The 22,033-nt window shown below is 60.4% G+C and overlaps 1 protein-coding gene across 2 annotated transcripts; it reads left to right on the forward strand.

Annotated features, from left to right (window-relative positions):
- The first annotated feature begins 6,054 nt into the window (after nt 1-6,054).
- On the forward strand, nt 6,055-15,046 carry NES (nestin). 2 transcript variants are annotated; one of them, XM_050984666.1, is made up of 5 exons: nt 6,055-6,991; nt 8,043-8,167; nt 8,875-8,948; nt 9,763-11,891; nt 12,114-15,046. In XM_050984666.1, the coding sequence occupies exons 1-5, from the start codon at nt 6,179-6,181 to the stop codon at nt 14,562-14,564; spliced, it is 5,592 nt and encodes a 1,863-aa protein (XP_050840623.1). In that variant the 5' UTR covers nt 6,055-6,178; the 3' UTR covers nt 14,565-15,046. The 2 variants fall into 2 exon arrangements, with proteins under 2 accessions (XP_050840623.1, XP_050840622.1); XM_050984665.1 differs by having other exon boundaries at nt 9,763-15,046.
- The last annotated feature ends 6,987 nt before the right edge of the window (nt 15,047-22,033 follow it).

The following is a 22,033-nucleotide window of genomic DNA, read 5'->3' on the forward strand; positions in this document are numbered from 1 at the left end:
TTTGCAGAAAGCCTCAGCTCCTGAGCAGAATTAATCATTTGTCACCCTGGGAAATAATTGCAGGCGGCAGAGGCGGCAGAGGCAGTGCAGCAGCTCGGGGAGAGCGGGGGAGTGGTGATGCTCAGACGCTCAGCATGGGGCTGGACACGGGCTGGACATTAACATTCACACTCACACCACACGGCTGGACACTCACACCATGGTCCTGGACACTCACACACTCACACCCACAGCATGGGGCTGGACTCTGACACTCACACTCACACTCACAGGGCTGGACACTCACCATGGTGCTGGACATTGACACTCACACTCACACCATGGTCCTGGACACTCACACACTCACACCACACACACACTCACACCCACAGCATGGGGCTGGACACTGACTCTGACACTCACACCCACAGCATGGGGCTGGACACTCACACTCACACTCACACACTCACAGGGCTGGACACTCACACCACAGAGCTGGACACGGGCCGGACATTGACACTCTCACACTCACAGTCACACACTCACAGGGCTGGACACTCACACCACAGGGCTGGACACTCACACCACACTACTGGGACACTCACTCTCACACACTCGCTCTCGCACCTACACCCACTCTCACACTCACTCTCACACTCCCACACTCTCACACACTCTCACAGTCACTTGCACACTCACACTCACATTCACTCCCACTCTCACACTCACACCCACTCTCACACTCACAATGCCCACTACCATGCCAGGACAGGCACTGGGACGTTCAGGGCTGAACCCCCAGGGCTGCCCCAGCCTCCCCTCCCCAGTCCCAGCCCAGGAGGTGCCATCCTGCCCCAGATGGGCACCACCCACAGAACTGCACTGTGTGGGACAGGGATGCCCAGTCCCAGCCCAGGAGGTGCCATCCTGCTCCTGTGGGTATGGAAACCCACCCACAGACCTGCTCTTTGTGGCACAGGGCTGTGCCACAGGGCACCCCAATCCCAGCCCATGAGCTCCTGATGCCATCAGGATGCCAATCCCGATGCCAGTGAGGTGCCATCCTGCCCCAATGGCAAACCCACCCACAGAACTGCACTGTGTGGGGCAGGGCTCTCAGATCCCAGCCCAGGAGGTGCCATCCTGCCCCAGATGGGCACCACCCATGGGGTGGGGCAGGACTGGGGCTGGGGAGCTGTGCAGGGCCTGCTCAGGAGGAGCCATCCCCCAGGAATTCATTGGGAACAAATTCCCTGAGCCTGGGACCTCCCTGCTGCCTCAGAGGGAACTTTCCAGGTGTGCCAGCTCCTTCCCAGGGCACCTCCTGCTCCTTCCTGGCTCTTGGCATCCATGGGGTGAAGTCCTTTGCTATCACAAGGGGCTGGGGAATAATGAGCACTGACCTCATGATTCACAGAAGGCTGAAAAATTCTGTCTTTATTTTATATTATTATTAATATTTCTTATGTATTCTTATTAACATGTATTGTATATCATTATTAATCTTTATTATAGATCATTATTAATCTTCGTTATTATTATGATGAAGGAGGAGGAGGAGGAGGAGGAGGAGGAGGAGGAGGAGGAGGAGGAGATGACAGAAGGCTAAAAGATAATAATGAAAAACTCGTGACTCTCCTCAGAGTCCTGACACAGCTGGACAGGGATTGGTCATTAAATAAAAACAATTCACCTGTTGGATAAACCATCTCCAAACCACATTCCAAAGCAGCAAAACACAGGAGAGAAAAATGAGATTTTATTGTTTTCCTTTTTCTCTGAAGTTTCTCAGCTTCCCAGCAGAGAAATCCTGGGCAAAGGGGATTTTTCAGAAAATCTGACAGTGACACAAGTGGACCTAATTATCTCCACCCCAAACCCCATCCCCACTGGCTAATTAAGAAACCACCCTTTGGTAAAACCCACACCATCCACACCTCCATAACCCATTCCCTGTGTTCCCAAGGGCAGGTGCACCAAGTGAGGGCAGGAAATGTTTCTCATTCTTTCCTCTGATCCCCTCGCAGCCTTTTCTCAGCCGCCTGGGAAAGTTGTGCGACTGCTGCCACAGCCCTTGGCACACCCAGCTCCTGGCAGGGGCAGGAGAGAAGGGAGAGGAGCAGGCACAGCCCTGTCTTGGTTTGGAAAGCCAGGTGCCTGCTAAGGAAGGCAGGAGCCTCCCCTGAAATGGAGAATGCAAACCCTCCCCACCCCTCTGAATTGCCATGAATTTTAAATTAAGGGGCTCTCAGGCAAAAAATATGGGAGCAGGAATAACAGTTCTTTACTAGGGAAGGGGAAAATAAAAGGATAAAATAAAACATTGCAACGCACTAGAACAACCCTGACAGAGTCAGAACTTGCCCTGACACCCTGTGGGTCAGGGTGGTGGCAGCAGTACAGCTGGAAAAGTGGCTGCAGAACCTCCTGGTTCTGTTGGAGCAGAGGGGTCCTGTAAAAAAGGATTTATTCTTCCTCTGCAGATCCATGGAAGGAGAAGCAGCTGCTGTTCCTCTGGAGAATCCAGTGGGAAGCTGTGCTGGTGTGTCAGAACCTCCAGATTATATCCGGGTAGGAATGCTTGGCTCCTCCCTCTGGGCAGAGCATCTCCCAATGGGATGTTATAGTTCTTATCAGGCATGTGGTGACATTCAGGAGCCTGTTATCAGCCAGGGAGGAGTGACTGTGATCACTCAGGGAGAGAGATAAGGGGAAATTAGAATACATCTTGCCTTGCAATCTGGAACAACCCCCAGATGGGCCCCATCTCGGGGTCTCTAGCTGCTCACAGTGACCCTCAGAAGTGTCAGAAAGTCTCTTTTCCCAGCCCAGTGCTTGAGGAAAGAGTCAGAGCTCTTCAGTTCTCGGTCTCAAGGTTGTTTATTGCTCCTTATCTATAAAATTCTTTCTCCTGGCCAGCCGAGGTCCATTCAGAGGCACTCTGCCTGCCCCCGGGCTGTATTAACTTTTTATACTAAAAACTACCTGTACAATATTTACAATAACTTCCCAATACCCATCACCTCTGTTAGACAGTGAGCTCCCACTCCAAACCAACCCAAAAGTGCCACCATCACCCAGGAGATGGAGGCCAAGAGGAAGAAGAAGAAGGAGAAAGGCTGGACATGCCCCAATCCCTCCATCTTGCCCCCTGAACCCCCATTCTAAAAACCCCAAAATCTATTTTTTCACCCCTTGATAAATTCACTGTCATTCTGCCCAAACTGTCTTGGCTTGCAGATCTTCATATAAGGGTTGGTGATTGTTTTCTCCAACAGCTAAATCAAAGGCACGGGGGTCTGGGGCTCTGTGCCAGGGTCCCTGAGCCCCCTGGGCAGGGTCTCGAGCCCTCCAGAGCAGTTTCCTGGCCTCCCTCACCCATCCCTTCCTGCAGATGCTCTGGCTCAGCCCTCCCCAGCAGCCCAGGGCATGGAAAGGCATGGGGGACACCCACAGGGACCCCCACCACCCCAGCCCCCCCAGCCCCAGCTGTGTTCAGGCTGGAAGGGCCTCAGTGCCCAGCTGTGCTCCCTCCTCCTCCTCCTCCTCCCCCTACTCCTCCAGCCCTGCTCAAAGTCACGTACCAGCCCATGCCATGCACCCCGTGCCAAGCACCCTGTGCCAGGCACGTGCCAGCTCCCACCTGGGACTGCAGGGCACCCTCAGACTGCCACCCCCACAAAACAGGAGTCTCACCAGCTCTTGGAGGTTCATTTCTCACCCAAGATGGCTCAGCTACCTTTGGAGGCATAAAATCAGCAGGATGGCTTCTGTGGCACTGTTGGAAACAAAAGGTTTTAATAAAAGGCAAAATAACAAAACTCTTTACAGAGAAAAACTGATCTAGGTGCAAGAGGTTTTTGCTCCTGGTAAAACACCTCACAAAAGTGATTAGTTCCTTTATTCTCTTCTTTTCCTAATAGATTGCCCAAACAAAACTATTTTTTTACACAGCTCCTGTCCAATTAGCCATCCCTCAGTTTGAAGTGAAGGCCCCCAGACCTCTGAGATGCCTTTTTCACCGAATCACAAAGAGAAGCTTCCACGCTTCTTTCCTTTTTAAAGGAACAAAGGATAGTTCTGTCACTCCATCAGCAACGAGCACATTCCCACAAAGCTCTGCCACTGCTGAACGGGGGACAGACCCGCGTTCCCAAGGGGTTCTGACCCCAAGAACCTCTCAGGGGCACAGATATTTCATTCCCCAGGAGGTCTGACCCCCAGCACTCCCCAGAGGTCCAGACATCTCTACCCTGGGGCATCCTGAGCTCAAACATCCCTCAGGGACACTGACATCCCCACCCTGGGGCATCCTGAGCTCAAACATCCCTCAGGGACACTGACATGCCCATCCTGGGGCATCCTGAGCTCAAACATCCCCCAGGGACACTGACATGCCCATCCTGGGGCATCCTGAGCCCTCCCTGGGCTGCAGGGGTGAGACCATCCTGCTGAGCCCTGCTGCTGGCTGAGAGAGAGGGGCCAGGCATGATGGGGTACCCCAAAAGGCAGGAGGAGGAAGAGGGGGACAGGGCCAGGGAGGAAGGAATTGCTCACTCCCAGGGCACCTCCCAGTGCAGCCATGAGCACCTGGGGGTATTTTTGCAGCAGTTTTGGGGGCTCCTGGGCATCCCAGGTGGAAAGGAGGAAAGTGGGAGCAGGCAGGCGGTGAGGAAGGGCAGCTCTGGAGCAGATGTGCTATGGAAATGAGGAAGAGGAAGATAAAGACACTCAGCACCACCCCAGTGCCCAGGACTCTAGAGATCCCAGATCGATTCTTCGACCTCAGCACTCCCTGGGCTCCTTAATGGCGTTTCAATCTTGGCTGTGAGAGGCAAACCAGAGCCGGGCCAAGGAGCCAGACAGGATGTCTGGCCGGAGATGAGCCGGAAAGATGATGCCTTTGGGGACCCCCGAGCCACCTCATCCCCCCTCCGTCCCCTCCTCCAGGCCCCAGGGGAAAACCCCATCCCTCCTGGGGTTGCTGGATCCCCGCTCTGCCGCTCCCCCATACGGGGGGCGAGAGACCCCCAGCAGCTCCCGGCTGGTGCGGTGCTGGCAGGAGCTCGGGGACGGCTCTGGGTGGCCTTTGCCAGTAGAGGGGACTGTTGCTTGTCTTTCCAGAAGCGCTCGCCTTGAGCCTGCCCCGTGGGACAGCTCGGGAAGAGACATTCTTGTCCTCCTTGCCCTGCTGAGGACATAGCAGGGACCCTCCCGTGGGAAAAATCACCGTCTCCCGGGAGAAAACGCTGGCAAGTCTCTCCCCGAGCGACATTTTCCTGCTCCTTTTGTCCGCAGAAACCTCCCGAGTTTGAAATTGTGAATCTCCGCCCCTCGCCAGCGCGCTGCCCTTCCCCCAGAGAAGTCATCTGGGGTAAATAAAGAGAGAAAATCAAAAATCCTCATCCCCAAATATCCGACCATGACTGCTTGACCGCGCGGGTGGAAGCGCTGACGGAAACCAAGCTCGGAGCCGCCGCTTGCCAAGTTTCGGAGGCCGAGCTGCTCCCGTTGAGCTCCCGACTCCGCTCGGCACATCTGGAAAGAGGGAAGATCACAGCTGGACACAGCTGGATGCAGCGCCCCAGGGAGGCACCGGCTGAGCTGCGCTCCCTCTGCAGAGGGATTTCCGCACGGATGGATCCGGGGACCTGCCAAGAGGTGTTCTCGGTGCAGCCACCACCTCCCCAGGGCTGTGAGACCCTCGGTGGGGTCCTCTGGGGCTCCTCGCCCCCAGGTTTAGGAGCATTGTGGGGCTGACAAGCCACCACCGAGGGATGCTGCAGCCAGGCTGGGCATCTGCCAAGCGCCCTTGGACACGTCCCAAGCTCCTCGCCGAGCCCCACGGCAGCCCTCCAGCTCCCTGGCATGGCCCTCAGGCTTTAGGGAGGGCATTCCCAGCCGGGAGAGGATCCAAAGCCTCAAGTCACCCTCCCGAAGTGGAAGCAGCACCTCGCTCTTCCGCAGGGCCGGGAAATCCGAGCTCGGCGTCGAGCCCACGTGGGCTGGAGCCGGCTCGGCTGTGCAAGGGTTAAATCCGGCTGCTCGTCCGGGTCTCGGGGGCCTCCCACTCGGCAGCGCAGGGTATGAATAGCTGCGCTCCCCTCTGCTCCCAGGCACTCGCTTCCCTCCCCGCCTTCCCGCTCTGCCTCGCGTTCTCCCCGCATCCTCCTGCCCCGCGGCTCCCCCGGCAGCGCCCATGCTGAGCACGGAGAGTTTGGCAGGGCCGAGAGCCCTGGGAGAGGAATCGCTGCAGATGTGGGACCTCAACAAGCGCCTGGAGGCCTACCTGGCCCGCGTGAAGTTCCTGGAGGAGGAGAACGAGGTGCTGCGAGCTGAAATCCAGAGCGCCAAGAGCGGCCCGGCCGGCGACTCGTGGCGGGCGAAGTACGAGGAGGAGCTGCGAGCCCTACGGGATGCGCTGGATGTCGCCTTCAGGGAGAAGTGCACGGCCGAGCTGGCCAGGGACAACCTGTACGAGGAGGTGCAGCAGGTGAAAAACAGGTGCCAGAAGGAGCAGGCAGCCCGAGAAGAAGCTAAGAAGCAGCTGTCCTTGAGCAGGAAGGAGCTGGAGGAGGAGAGGAGAGCCCAGATCTGGCTGAAGGAGAGAGCTGTGCAGCTGGAGAAGGAGGTGGAAGCCTTGCTGGAGGTGCACGAGGAGGAGAAAGCAGGGCTGGACCAGGAGATCGCCAGTTTCTCCCACAGCCTGGAGAGTTTCCGCTGTGCCCCGGTGGCTTTCCAGCCGGTGGAGGTGGAGGATTACTCCAAGAGGCTCTCGGAGATCTGGAAAGGGGCGGTGGAGACCTACAAGGCAGAGGTGGCTCAGCTGGAGGGGTCCCTGTGCCAGGCCAAGGAGAACCTGTGGAAGGCGGTGGAGGACAACCAACAGAGCCAGCTGCAGCTGCAGCACCTGGAGAAGGACCTGGCGGGGCTCAAAGCTCGGAAGGAGATGCTGGAGGAGAGTCTGGCCCGGCAGTGGCAGGAGCAGCGCGGGGAGGCAGAAAAGTTCCAGGTGAGGGAAGGTCCCAGCGGAGGGGAGGGACAGCAGAGGGCTGGGGGTGCCTGAGTGGGCACCCAGGGCACGTCCTCGAGCAAAGAGATGCGAGAGATGGACGGGGGGAGGCAAAGAGAGGGAACGAACTCCAGGGAAGGGATGGAGGTAGCCCTGGATGTGCTGCAGAGGAAGCTGGGGAGGGCAGGAGGAAGAGCAAAGCGGCTTGGAGACATCTCTGTCCCGGGCACAACAGAGACCCGGGGCCACCAAACTGCAGGGGAGCAGCCACCGGCTCCTCCCCCAGCACCCTGCCCGGGGCCGGGGCTCCGTGACCTGCCGGGCTCAGGGGTGCGGATCCCGGAGCAGCCGCAGCCCCGCCGCCGCCCCCGGGGCGGGCAGGACAAACTCCCACCGACAAACTCCCACGAACTGCCGCTTCTGCAGCTGCGATCCGACAGCTGCAAAAGCGATTCAGCGGAGGGAGGTGGAGGCGGAGCGGGCTGGAAATCCCGGGAGCGGCGTGACCACGGCCCGGGGAAGGGTCTCCCTTTGTTCCAGCTGGATGTCCCGGGGCAGAGGATGCCGCAGCCTCGGCTGCTCCCCTGGAAGTTGTTTCTTTCCCACGCTGGCCGTGAATCAGCCCGGCCTTTCCTCCCTCTTCCTGTCCCCTTTCAGCCCTGCTCATCTCCCCCACCCTCTGCTCCCCGGGCTAAAATGAGCTCCAGGCTCCTGAGCATCCCGCGGGGATGAGCCGAGCCCCCTGCCCGGCCCAGGTCCGCGGGGAGCGGCGGGGCTCAGGCAGGGCTGGGGGCGCCCCTGACCCCCCGTGCTGCCCGCAGCTGCCCACGGAGTTGTTTCTTTCCCACGCTGGCCGTGAATCAGCCCGGCCTTTCCTCCCTCTTCCCATCCCCTGCTCATCTCCCCCATCCTCAGCCCCCCGCGCTAAAATGAGCTCCAGGCTCGTCCCTGAGCATCCTGCGGTGATGAGCCGAGGCACCGAGCCCCGCGGGGAGCGGCGGGGCTCGGGCAGGGCTGGGGGTGACCCTGACCCCCCCTGTGGTGCCCGCAGCTGGCCATGGAGGCCCTGGAGCAGGAGCAGCAGAGCCTGCGGGTGCAGATCGCCCGGGTGTTGGAGGACAGGCAGCAGCTCATGCACCTCAAGATGTCCCTGAGCCTGGAAGTGGCGACCTACAGGTGAGCTGCGGGTGGGCACGGCACGCCTGGCAAGGCGGCGGGCACAGCTGGGTGGTGGCACTGCAGGGACAGCCCCGTGCCCCCTGAGCGGCCCTTCCTTCCAGATGGCCCCGCACAAAGGCGGCTGCCGGGGACAGGGGGGGACAATTAGCATGAGAATGGGGCTGGCCCTGCCCGGCCGAGCGTGATGTCACCGTGCGGGGACACTAATCCGGGCCGCGGGGGGATGGGAGGGGGCACGGGAACGAGGGGGTCTCCTTCGGGGTACTCAGCGAGCCGTGCCAGAGCAGCACAAGCAGCCGTGCCTCAGTTTACCCGGCCCGTGCCCAGCACAACCAGCCGTGCCTCAGTTTACCTGCCTTGACACTCTGTGTCCAGAGCAGCACAAGCAGCCGTGCCTCAGTTTACCCGGCCCATGTCCAGCAGAACCAGATGTGCCTCAGTTTACCTACCCTGATGCCCTATGTCCAGAGCAGCACAACCAGCCGTGCCTCAGTTTACCTGCCCCTATGCCTCCTGTGTCCAGAGCAGCACAAGCAGCTGTGCCTCAGTTTACCCACCCTGTATCCAGTGGAACCAGCCATGCCTCAGTTTACCTGCCCTGTGTCCAGAGCAGAAGCAGCCATGCCTCAGTTTACCTGCCCTGGGGTGCACAGGGAGCCCCCAGCACCCTGCAGCACCCCCTGAGCTCCTCTCCTGTCCCCCAGGACGCTGCTGGAAGCGGAGAGCAGCCGCCTGCAGGTGCCCGCCGGGGAATTCAGGGTGGCCAACGGTGTGAGAGGTAAGGGACCCCCGGTGCCACCCCAGCAGCACCCCTGGGAGGGCTTGGGGGTTAAATGTGTTTAAATGTGGATTTAGACACATTTCCCTGCATTTTCCTGGGGAGGGGTTAGAGGTGTTTCAATGTAGATTTAGACCCATTTTCCTAGGGAGGTTTAAATGTGTTTAAATGTGGATTTAGCCACATTTCCCTGCATTTTCCTGGGGGGGGCGGGTTAAATGTGGATTTAGCCACACTTCCCTGCATTTTCCTGGGGAAGGGTTAGAGGTGTTTAAATGTGAATTTAGACACATTTCCCTTCATTTTCCTGGGGGGGAGTTAGAGGTGTTTAAATGTGAATTTAGACACATTTTCCTGGGAGTTTAAATGTGGATTTAGCCAGATTTCCCTGGCAGCCATAGGAAGGTGTGAACAGTGGCCGGGGGCTCTTGGCACGGGGCTCCCAGCCCGGATCAGCCTTATCTGCTCCTTCACAAGCCTTATCTGCTCCTTCGCCTCGTTTTTAATTCCCTGCCTTTCATGGGAAGGGCAGGACAGGACGGAGGGCTGTGCTAACAAGCTGAGCATTTCCTTTTTCCTCAAAACCAAGCAAAATCCCAAGGAAAGCTCGGCACCTGCACACTTTCCCCGGCAGCAGGGCCTGGCTGTGGCTGCAGCTGGGCACGGCATTGTCCCAGCTGATGCAGCATCCGGGAGGGAGGAATTTCCCACTTTCCAAGAAGGAGCTGTTTAAAAATAGGAGAGGGGGCAGCGAGAGACAGCCAGGGGAGAGGCACAGAGCTGCCTGCTCACGGCTCCTCCTTGCTCTTTGCAGATCTCAAACTGGAGGTGAGCAGCAGCAGAGCGGTGCCAGCCAGCCCCGAGGCCAGGAGGGTGCTGCCCTGCACCCCCTTCCCCAGGGCGACCAAAAAACCCCAAAGCGCCTCCCTGACACCCCAAAGCGCCAGGGAGCTCCAGAAAATCACCTCAGCCCTCCATGGCAGCGCTGCCAGCAGGGGTGATGGGCTGGGGGCTCGCACAGCCAGCCCCCCCCAGGCAGGCAGAGCCGCCCCTCCCCTCTCCCCGGAGCCGGAGAGCTCTGGGGGGGAAGGTCCCGCCTGGCCGGGAGGAGATGAGGCAGCGATGAGCCGAGGGACGGAGTGTCCCCTGTCCAGAGCCCCGGGGGACAGTGGCAGTGCCAGCCTGCAGCCCCTGGGAGCTGCCCACAGGCTGCAGTACCCGGCCCAGCTGGTCAGCGAGGCGCTGGAGGATGCCCTCAAGGCCATGGAAGGGGAGGCTCAGCCCGAAGAGGAGCCCAGAGCCAGCTCCACGTGGGATGTCCGTGCCCCCAGCCCCGTTTCCCCCCCCGAGGCTGTGCCAGAGGGGCCTGGGGAAGGGCAGGAGCCCTCGGAGGGCTCTGAGGATGGGGAGAGCCCCGAGGCAGAGGAGATGGTGGGGGAGGTGCTGCTCCAGGGGCTGGCTGGGGACAGCAGCATCCTGCAGGACACAGCCCCGTCCCCAGCGGGCATGGACCCTCCCTTGGGCACCTCGGGGAGCCAGGAAGACCTGGGAGCCTGGGAGGAGGAGGAGGAGGAGGATGAGGAAGTACCTGCTGTGCTGAGCCCAAGGGATCCAGAAATGGAGGCCCAGGAAGGGGACAAGGATCTCCCTGGACAGACAGAGACCAGCTGGGAAAAGCCAGAGCAGGAGAGAGCAGAGACCCCCAGCACAGAGCCATCCCACCCCTCAGAGGATGAGGAGGAGGAGGAGAAGGGAGATTTCCAGGAGGAAGGAACAGATGTGCCAGAAGAGGAGTGTCCCCACGGAGAAGTGGAAACTTCTCGTGCTGTCCTTGTGGAAAGCCACCTGGTTTTGCCCACAGAAGGTCACCTGGAGGAGGACTTTGCTGATGCAGAGCAGGAAAGGGCTGAGCAGCAGAAAATGCCTGGGTGTGAGATGGACCTGGCTGCAGAGAAGGAAAGGGAACAGGAGCTGTGTCCGGAGCAGGAGCCCTCGAGTGTCCCCGAGGCCATCCCAGCAGAGGAGCCTCCCACAGGAGCTGAAGGAGATGCCGTGGCAGGGGAGAACACAGGCAGAGAGGAAGATGCTGAGGGAGAAGAGGGAGAGGCTGGCAGGGAGGTGCTGGGAGGAGAGGATCAGGGGGTAGGACAGGACCCCATGGCAGGAGAGGGCTCTGAGTCAGGAGAAGACCTTGGGGCAGGAGAAGACCTTGGGGCAGGAGATCTTGAGTCAGGAGAAGACCTTGGGGCAGGAGAAGACCTTGGGGCAGGAGATGTTGGGGCAGGAGAAGACCATGGGGCAGGAGAAGACCTTGGGGCAGGAGAAGATCTTGGGGCAGGAGAAGACCTTGGGGCAGGAGATCTTCGGGCAGGAGAGGCTGTGGCAGGTGACACCCTGGAGGGGGACAGCAGAGCCCCAGAGGAGCCTGAGGAGCTGCAGGAAAGAGAGGGGGAGGAAGAGGAGGAGCTGGAGCCCGGAGAGGAGCCCTGGGGACAGGGGGGTGATGATGGCAGTGGCCAGGAGCCCTGTCCAGAGGACTGGGAGGTGACAGCAGGGGACACTGAGGGACTGATGGGGGCAGAAGAGCCAGCCTGGTCAGATGACACCCTGAACAGTGCAGGAAGGCTGGAAAGTGAGGAGAGAGGTGGCACAGGGCCAGCAGAGCTGGAGGAGGCCCAGGAGGATGATGAGGGAAATGCCAAGAGCCAGGAGATGAGGCAGCAGCAGGCACTGCCAGAGGCTGAGCCAGCAGCAGAGCTGGCATGGCAGGGCAGCGTGGCACAGCCTGAGCCAGCCCCTGCAGGTGCCCCCAGGCCAGGGGACAGGCAGGAGCTGGCAGGGGCTCCAGAGGAACCACGGGGGCTGCAGGGTGAGGACACTGCTGAGGGGCTCAGCCCAGAGCTGGGGGAGCTGGAGAGCTCAGGGCTGGTGGCACTGGGACAGGTGCCAGGTGACAGTGAGTGGGCATTGGAGGAGACCCCCAGAGCCACAGAGCTGGTGGCACCAGGACAGGTGCCAGGTGAGAACAGTGAGAGGGCACTGGAGGAGACCCCCAGAGACTCAGGGCCCACAGAGCTGGTGGCACTGGGACAGGTGCCAGGTGAGAACAGCAAGTGGGCATTGGAGGAAACCCCCAGAGACACAGAGCTCGTGGCACCAGGGCAGGTGCCAGGTGACAGTGCTGAGTGGGCACTGGAGGAGACCCCCAGAGACACAGAGCTGGGGGAGCTGGGGCAGGTGCCCGGTGAGAACAGAGAGTGGGCACTAGAAGAGACCCCCAGAGCCCCAGAGCTGGTGGCACTGGGACAAGTGCCAGGTGACAGCACTGAGTGGGCACTGGAGGAGACCCCCGGAGCCCCAGAGCCCTCAGTGGGCACTGGCAGGAGGGTGGAGCTGGAGGACACCCTGCCAGACAGCACGCCCCTGCACCTCTATCAGGGGGAGGTGCTGATGGGCACAGCCAGCCCCAACCCTCCAGAGAGTGAGGGCACCATGGGGACAGCTCCTGGGTGTGCCACAGCCCAGGAGGGTGAAGGGTGGCTGCCGGGGAGGGACAAGCCACCAACTCCCAGCATGCCAGAGAGCCCTGAAGAGGAGGCAGAGGGGGCTGAGGAGGAGGAGGAGGAGGAAGGTTATTTCATGGTCTCTGCTCCCAGCCAAGAGGTGTCCAGCTCAGAGGAAGCTGAGATCCCTGAGGACTTTGAAGAAATTAAAGTGGAAGGAACTGAAGGCGGCCAAGATGATCTGGGGGCTCCTGGAGAAGCAGCTCCAGGGCCAGAGGGCAAAGAGCACCTCGAGGGGCTTGCTGCAGAAGCAGATGAGGATATGGAGATGCCCACTGAGGTGCCAGAGGATGAGGAGGGCACTGCCGAGCTGGAGGAAGGCCCAGAAGAAGATCCCAGCTACCTTGGGGTGATGGAACCATCCCCTGGAGGTTCTGATGGGCCAGCCCAGGGTGCTGCAGGCTCGGCAGCATGGCAGGGACCAGAGCACCCAGAAGGGCTGGCTGCTGAACCCCGTGAGGAGCTCCATGCCACAACTGAGCTGGAGGGGGATGCCAGTGCAGCAACAACCATGCTGGGGCTGGCAGGACAGGAGGAGGAGGAGGAAGATGAGGATGAGCCCAGCACAGCTCTCCATGACGCAACCAAGGCCCCAGCAGAGCTCCAGGCCCAGGCAGTGCCTGATGAAGCAGAGCAGGCCCTGGAAGAGCAGCCAGCCACGGAGGGGGAAGCCCTGGGCAGTGAGAACCCTCCTTCCCCCGGGGCCAACCCAGCTCAGCTGGGCCCTGCACTGGGGCAGGGAGGTTCTCCAGAGGGGATTCCCGACATCCCTGACACAGCTGCTCTCCCTGCAGAGCTGCCAGTGGATCTCGTGAGAGCCTCGGGGATTTTGGAAATAGTCGAGCAGGCCCTGGAGTTCAACCAGGAGCTGATGGGGGGGAGGGTGGCAGAGGCTGAGCAGGGTCCTGGCAGGAGACAGCCCTCCCGGGAGGCAGAGGAAGGCTCTGAGATCCCCCGGGGTTCAGAGGTACACCCCGAATTCTCCCCGGATGCAGAGGAAGGTTCTGAGATCCCCCGGGATGCAGAGGAAGGTTCTGAGCCCTCCCAGGATGCAGGGGAGGACCCAGAGCTGCCCCGGGATACAGAGGAACACCCCGAGCTCTCCCGGGATGCAGGGGCAGAGCCCAAACTCTCCCGGGATGCAGAGGAACACCCCGAGCTCCCTCGGGAGGCAGAGGAAGGTTCTGAGCTCTCCCGAGATGCAGGGGAGGACCCCGAGCTCTCCCGGGATGCAGGGGAGGACTCTGAGCCCTCCCGGGATGCAGGGAAAGGCTCTGAGCTCTCCCAGGATGTAGAGGAGCACCCCGAGCTCCCTCGGGATGCAAGGGAGGACCCAGAACTCTCCCGGGATGCAGAGGAACACTCTGAGCTCTCCCGAGGTTCAGAGGAAGGCTCTGAGCTCTCCCAGGATGCAGAGGAGCACCCCAAGCTCTCCCAGGATGCAGAGGAGCACCCCAAGCTCTTCCGGGATGCAGGGGAGGACCCCGAGCTCTCCCGGGATGAAGGGGAGGACCCAGAGCTCCCCCGGGATGCAGAGGAACACTCTGAGCTCTCCCGGGGTTCAGAGGAAGGCTCTGAGCTCTCCCGGGATGCAGGGGAATGCCCCGATCTCCCCCGGGATGTAGGGGAGGACCCTGATCTCCCCCGGGATGCAGGGGACTCCTCCTCTCTGGCCTCATCCAGCGAGGAGGAGCCCACGGTGCAGGAGGCCCCGGAGACGGAGGGCGCGCTGCGGGCTGAGAACGGGCTGCACCGGGAGGCCAGCCTGGAGGAGCTGCCTGAGTTCCCCGAGGAGATGCTGAACGGCACCACCAGCACAGCCCCGGAGCAGGAGCTCCCCACAGACCCCACAGAGCCCTCGGGGGTGATGCCACCGCGGGCCCCAAGCCCTGGAGGTGGCACTGCCACCAAGCTGGGGGATGGCAGCCTGAGGGGGAAGCAGCTGAGCCCCGTGGTCGCTGCTCCGGGGGAGGATGTCCCGCGCCTCACAGCCCTGCCACCAGCGTGTGGCCTCAGGGCTGAGCAGGAGCCCTGGTCCTCAGGGGACGAGTGACAGCAGCCAGGGGCAACCTTCTGGTGGCCCCTTCCTGCCAAAACCCAGTGCCCCCCCTTGTCCCACCCCTCCTGATGCTTCCCCATCTCCCCGTGGGTTTTAACACGTTTGTGTGGATTTTTTGCACCCCTTTTCAGAGTGAAGAACCACCAAGTTTTGTTGCACCCCCACAGCCCACCCAAATTCTCGTGCTTGCTCTGGGATCCCCGCTTCATTTTGAGTTTCCTCCTGGGTGGGTTGCCGTGGCTGTATTTAATTTAAACTCTGTGTTTTCCCATTCCCTGCAACCTTCCCTCTCCAACTCCTCCAGTCTTTGCCCCAGGGTGTCCAGCTGGAGGTGAGGGACCCCCCAAACTGCACCCTGGGACTCAGCAGTTTGGGGTACATCACCCCAGGGTCCCCAGCCTGACCCTGGGGGCTGAGCCACACTGGATGTACCCACCACCTCAAAATTAATTTAATAAAGCCTACTCCTCCCCTCAGGGCCTGGCTGTCCTCACTCTGGGGCAGGGGCAGCAGGGCTGGGGGACAAGGGAGGGCACTGACCGGGGGGGTTTGCACTTCCAGGCTGCTTTGGGCTGGGAAGGTGCCCTGGTGGCCATCCAGCAGCACGGCCTGGGGGGGGGATCGAGGGGCAGGAGGGGTGGAATGGTGCTGCCCCATCTCTGGGACAATGCACAGCCTTGGAGCTTCATGGCCACAATCCCCGGGGTGGTGCAGCCCCCAGGGCCATGGAAATAATTGAGAAAGCCTTGGAGTTCAACCAGGAGCTGATGCGGGAGGGTGGCAGAGGGTGGGCAGGGTTTGCAACCCCAGGATGCTTCTCCATTCCCAGGGCAATGCAGCCCCCAGGAGGAGGTTCCCCCATTTCCAGGGCAATGCAACCCCCCAGGGCAATGTCCCCAGAGGGTGTTCCCCCATTCCCAGAGTGCTGCAGCCCCCAGGGCAATACCCCCAGGAGATGCTCCCCCATTCCCTGGGCAATACCCTAAGGGGGATGTTCCCCATTCCCAGGGTGATGGAGCCCTCCAGGACAATGTTCCCCCATGGCCAGGGCAATGCAGCCCCCAGGGCAGTACCCCCAAAGTGATGATCCCCCATTCCCAGGGTGATGCAGCCCTCAGGAGGAGGTTCCCCCATTTCCAGGGCAATGCAGCCCCCCAGGGCAATGCCCCCAGAGGATGTTCCCCCATTCCCAGAGGGCTGCAGCCCCCCAGGGCAGTACCCCCAGGAGATGCTTCCCCATTCCCAGGGCAATACCCTAAGGGGGATATTCCCCATTCCCAGGGTGATGGAGCCCTCCAGGACAATGTTCCCCCATTCCCAGGGCAATGCCCCCAAAGTGATGATCCCCCATTCCCAGGGCGATGCAGCCCCCCAGGGCAGTACCCCCAGGACATGCTTCCCCATTCCCAGGGCAATACCCTAAGGGGGATGTTCCCCATTCCCAGGGTGATGGAGCCCTCCAGGACAATGTTCCCCCATTCCCAGGGCAATGCCCCCAAAGTGATGATCCCCCATTTCCAGGGTGATGCAGCCCCCAGGAGGAGGTTCCCCCATTCCCAGGGCGATGTCCCCAAGAGATCCTTCCCCATTCCCAAGGTGATGCAGCCCCCAAGAGGATTCTCCCCCATTCCCAGGGTGATGCCCCCAGGGGATGTTCCCCCATTCCCAGGGTGATGCCCCCAGGGGATGTTCCCCCATTCCCAGGTTGATGCAGCCGCCAGGGGATGTTCCCCCATTCCCAGGGTGATGCAGCCCCCCGGGGTTACAGCCCCCATTCCTGTGGATGCTCCCCCATCCCCAGACCGATGTCACCCCCCGAGGCGATGCTCCCCCACCCCCGGAGCTCCACAGTGGCCACTCGAGGCTCGCTGCTGGCCAGGAACTCCCCCAGTTTCCTCCTGGATGCCAGCCCAGCCCAGCCCAGCAGTGCCCGGAGCCCGGAGCCAGCGCCCGCCGCTCCTGCCCGGTGCGGGCACGATGCCCGCGGAACAACCCGCACATCCCGGCCCCGGGAGCCGCCGGAACCCCGCGGGGACCCCCCCGAGCCGGAGGGCGGTGGGTGCAGGGGGGCTGGGAGGGGCTGAATCGCCCCGTTGTGCAGCCGGGCGTGGGGAGAGCCGCATAAATCAGCGCGCAGCTGAAGAACGGGCTCCTTTATGCCGGGCAGAGGGCTGAGTCACCGCGGGACAGGGCACACGGTGACTCGGCCGGCCCTGGCATCGCTGGCACCCGCCAGCCTCGCCCCCACGGGTGTGCTCAGCATCGCCCTGGCCGTCCCCGTGCCCGATTTAGCTCGGTGCTTCCCGCGCCCAGGGATGCTCGGAGCCAGCAGCGATAAGAACCCGACATCGAGCTGCCTTCCTCCCCTCGAAACCCCCGGCCCCCTCCCCTCCTGAGGGCGACAGATTCCTTTTAAGGTGAAACTCCAACCGATCCAAACACCCCAAGAAAAAAAAAAAAATCCCCTTCTGATGAGTTGAATCAGGCGCCGAGCCTGCGTTCCATCACACCTCGGCTGCCTGGGCAGCAGCAGCCCCGGCAGCAGCTCCAGCAGCGCCCCCGGAGCCCCCCGAGGGGACCCCAAAGCCGGGGGGTCGCGGGGAGGGGGGTGGAAGATGCTGAGGAGGAGACGGAGACGGCTCGGGCCGAGCTCGGCCGTGCGGGGGGTGACATTCCTGCCGAAATGAATCCGCATTCCAGCGGCGCTGACAGCGATGAAGGGGCACAGATGGCGGGGGAGGGGAGCCCCTTCCTCCCGCCAGGAGGAGGAGGAGGAGGGGGAGGAGGAAGCGCCGAAAGCTCGGAGTCAGCCGGGGGATGGGGGAGATTGCCGGGGCTGCAGCGGGGGGAGAGAAAGATGCGGGTCTGGGGAGTGCCCGAGGGGCTGGGCGGGGTGGGACCGGCACCGAGAGGGTCCCCAACGGGAGCGAGTGTCCCCAGTGGGACTGAATGTGTCCCCAAAGGGATTGAGAGTGTCCCCAACAGGACTGAGATGTCCCCAACAGGACTGAGAGTGTCCCCAAAGGGATTGAGATGTCCCCAAGAGGATTGAGATGTCTCCAAAGGGATGAGAATGTCCCCAACAGGAGGCAAAATGTCCCCAACAGGACTGAGAATGTCCCCAAAGGGATTGAGAATATCCCCAAAGGGATTGAGAATGTCCCCAAGAGGACTGAGATGTCTCCAAAGGGATTGAGAGTGTCCCCAACAGGACTGAAAATGTCCCCAACAGGACTGAGAGTGTCCCCAACAGGACTGAGAGTGTCCCCAAAGGGATTGAGATGTCCCCAAAGGGATTGAGAATGTCCCCAGGAGGATTGAGATGTCCCCAAAGGGATGAGAATGTCCCCAACAGGAGGCAAAATGTCCCCAACAGGACCGAGAGTGTCTCCAACAGGACCAGGAGTGTCCCCAAAGGGATTGAGTGTGTCCCAGCAGGAGCAAGGGTGTCATGGTGGGACTGAATGTGTCCCCTACAGGACTGAGATGTCCCCAAAGTGATTGAGAATGTCCCCAAAGGGATGAGAATGTCCCCAACAGGACTGAGTGTCCCCTACAGGACTGAGAGTGTCCCCAAAGGGATTGAGCGTGTCCCAGCAGGAGCAAGGGTGTCATGGTGGGACCGAATGTGTCCCCTATTGGACTGAGAATGTCCCCAAAGGGATTGAGAATGTCCCCAATTGGACTGAGATGTGCCCAACAGGACTGAGAGTGTCCCCAACAGGACCAGTCCCCAAAGGGATTGAGCGTGTCCCAACAGGAGCAAGGGTGTCACTGGAGGGACCAAATGTGTCCTCAACAGGACCGAGAATGTCCCCAAAGGAGTTGAGTGTGTCCCCAAAGGCATCCAGAGTGTCCCAACAAGACCAAAGGTGTCATTGGTGGGATACAGAGTGTCCCCAACAGGACAGAGGGTGTCCCCAACAGGACAGAGGGTGTCCCTGATGTGACCCAGCCTGTCCCCAGTGAGATGAAGGATGTCCCTCATGGGATGAAGCATGTCCTCAGTGGGATCAGGAGTGTTCCCAGTGGGACCTGGGTTGTCCCCCAGCACTGTGTGACCACAAATGTGACCCTGGGGGGACCAAACGTGATCCTGGGGGGCCAAATGTGACCCTGGGGGGACCAAACGTGATCCTGGGGAGGCCAAATGTGACTCTGGGGTGTCCAAATGTGACCCTGGGGTGTCCAAATGTAACCTTGGGGGTGCCAAACGTGACCCTGGGGGGACCAAACGTGACCCTGGGGGGACCAAACGTGATCCTGGGGGGCCAAATGTGACTCTGGGGTGTCCAAATGTGACTCTGGGGTGTCCAAATGTGACCTTGGGGGTGCCAAATGTGACCCTGGGGGGACCAAACGTGACCCTGGGGGGGCCAAATATGATCCTGGGGGGGCCAAATGTGACCCTGGGGGGACCAAACGTGACCCTGGAGGGACCAAACATGACTCTGGGGGGACCAAATGTGACCCTGGAAGGACCAAACATGACCCTGGGGTACACACAGGTGCCTAGGTCACCCCATGGCCACTCTGCCTGGGGCTGCAGCTCTCTCCCCTGACCCCAAATCCCATCAGACCCAAGCAGGGCGTTCAGGCCCCACGGGCAGCACCCACTGGGTGCACACTGGCAGATTTTGGGGACCACTGAGTGCCCTGCACTCAAACCCCGCTCCCACCCGGGCAGGAGCACCAGGGGCAAACAGCAGAGTGCAAAAGGGGGGGTCCTGGGGGCTGCAGCTCGGGGGGGAGCTGCCAATTGTTGCCCGGGCTGGAGCTTGGAGAGCCCCTGGAGCCCCCGCAGCCTGGCCCCCCGCCAGCCAGGGCAGGGTTTTGTTTCCTCCCAGCCCGGCCGGGGATTTCAATGGAGCCCGCACAAAAAGCTCCCTGTGGGGTGAGCCCGCTCCGGCACCGCGAGGGGGGAGAGAAAGGCGGGATGACCTCAGCCATGACTTCATTCCGCTCTCAGCTCCCAAAATTCGTGGGAACCTTATAAGGAAAGGACTAAAAATACAGCGGGAGGGGCGAGGGCAGCCCCCGCTCCCCCTCCCCAAAACGGGGATGCGCTGGGGCCACCAGAGCCAAGGGTGGGGACATAGTAAGAGGGTTCTTCTTGTTGATGGAGTGATAAAATTATCCTTTGTTCCTTCAAAAAAGCGTCCTGCTTTGAAAAGGAAGTGAGTTTTTGTGGTCAAACCAATCGGCGCTGAGATTTGAATATTTGAAAGGAGCTCAGAAGTTTCTCTCTTCGATTTAAGCGAAAAGACGCCTCGTAGGGCTTCGGGAGCTTCATCTCTAATTTAAAGACAGCTAATTAAACAGAAGCCAAAAAGTCTCGTCTGGGCAATTAATTAGAAAAGGGCGTGAACAAAGAAATAAATGGATTTTGCAAGGTGTTTCACTGAGAGCAAGAACCTCTAACACTTAGCTCGGCTTTTCCGTTTGTTATTTTGCTTTTTTTTAAAACTTTTTTGTTTCCAACATTGCAAGGGAAGCCATCCTGCTGATTTTTATGCCTCCAAGGGTAGCTGAGCTGTCTTGGGTGTGTTATAGACCCCCAAGAGATTATCAGACCTGCCTCGAAGAAGTTGCAATAACAGGGACCCTGTTGCTCTGATTTTTTAGGATTTTCTGAGCTTTTTGGTATTTACATTCTTGTAACGAACTTTCTCACACGCTTTCTGTAAACAACTCATTGTTTTGCATTCTTTTACAGAAGAAGAGAAACTTGATGGTCTGCTGGTTTGTCCGGTGTCATCGGAGAGGTGGCACTGTCACCCTCCAATCCCCTGTCACTTTTGGAAAGCTCTAAATGTTAGAGTCAAAAAATAAACTCCAAAAAATAAACAGCAACGTGTGCGCCCGTCTCCTATAGTGACAGCACCCCAAAATCGCCACGGGACAGCAGAGCAGGGCTGGGGGTGCCCCCCAGGGTGACATCCCCGCTCCCCAGAGCACCGTCCCTTCCCGTGGCACCTCCGGGGACGCTCCGGGCGGCGGCTCGGTCCCCGCCCTGCCCGCCCCTCACCCGGGTCACAGCCGGGAATAGCTCCCGGCAGCTAAAATCGGCTCCGGGGGGCTCGGGGGGCTCGCCCAGCTGCCGGGCCGTGACCCCGTGGCCGCGGCCGTGCTCCCGCTCGGCGGCAGCTGCTGCCAGCCCCGGGCGGGACCGGGGAGCGGGGCCGGGGACCGGGGGCAACCGCGCCGGGAATGCGCGCCTGGGGCCGTCCGTCAGCGGCGGGAGGGGCGCTGGAGCCCCGCACAGTGCACCCCGACTTCTGGGCCATGCACCCCGACTTCTGGGTGATGCACCCCGACTTCTAGGTGATGCACCCCGATTCCTGGGTGATATACCCCGACTTCTGGGTGATACACCCCGACTTCTGGGTGACGCACCCTGAATCCTGGGCCATGCACCCCGACTTCTGGGCCATGCACCCCGACTTCTGGGTGATGCACCCTGACTTCTGGGTGATACACCCCGATTTCTGGGTGATGATCCCCGATTCCTGGGTGATACACCCCGACTTCTGGGTGATGAACCCCGAATTCTGGGTGATGCACCCCGACTTCTGGGTGATGCACCCCGATTCCTGGGGGTGATACACCCCGATTTCTGGGACTTTGCACCCCGATTTCTGGGTGATGCACCCCTGGAGTGATGCACCGCAGTTCCTGGGACATTGCACCCCGATTCCTGGGGTGATGCACCCCGATTTCTGGGACTTTGCACCCCGATTCCTGGGGTGATGCACCCCGATTTCTGGGTGATGAACCCAATCCCTGGTGTGCTGCAGCCCCCGTAGTGATGCGCACTGATTCCTGGGGTGATACACCCCGATTTCTGGGACACTGCACCCCGACTTCTGGGTGATGGACCCCTAATTCTGGGTGATGAACCCAATCCCTGGGGTGATGCAGCCCCCAGAGTGATGTGCACTGATTCCTGTGACATTACACCCCGATTTCTGGGCCATGCACTCCGATTTCTGGGCCATGCACCGCCATTTCTGGGTGATGCACCCCCATTTCTGGGTGATGCACCCCCATTTCTGGGTGATACACCCCGATTTCTGGGTGATACACCGCTATTTCTGGGTGATGAATGCAATCCCTGGAGTCCTGCAGCCCCCGTAGTGATGTGCACTGATTCCTGGGACATTGCACCCCGATTTCTGGGACATTGCACCCCGATTTCTGGGACTTTGCACCCCGATTTCTGGGTGATGCACCCCTGGAGTGATGCACCGCAGTTCCTGGGACATTGCACCCAGATTCCTGGGGTGATACACCCCGATTTCTGGGTGATGCACCCCGATTTCTGGGTGATACACCCCCATTTCTGGGTGATACACCCCGATTTCTGGGTGATGAACCCAATCCCTGGGGTGCTGCAGCCCCCGGAGTGATGCGCACTGATTCCTGGGCCATGCACCCCGATCCTTGGGACAATGCACCCCAAT

This window comes from Serinus canaria, chromosome 25, assembly GCF_022539315.1.
Source record: "Serinus canaria isolate serCan28SL12 chromosome 25, serCan2020, whole genome shotgun sequence".
NCBI lineage: Eukaryota > Metazoa > Chordata > Aves > Passeriformes > Fringillidae > Serinus > Serinus canaria.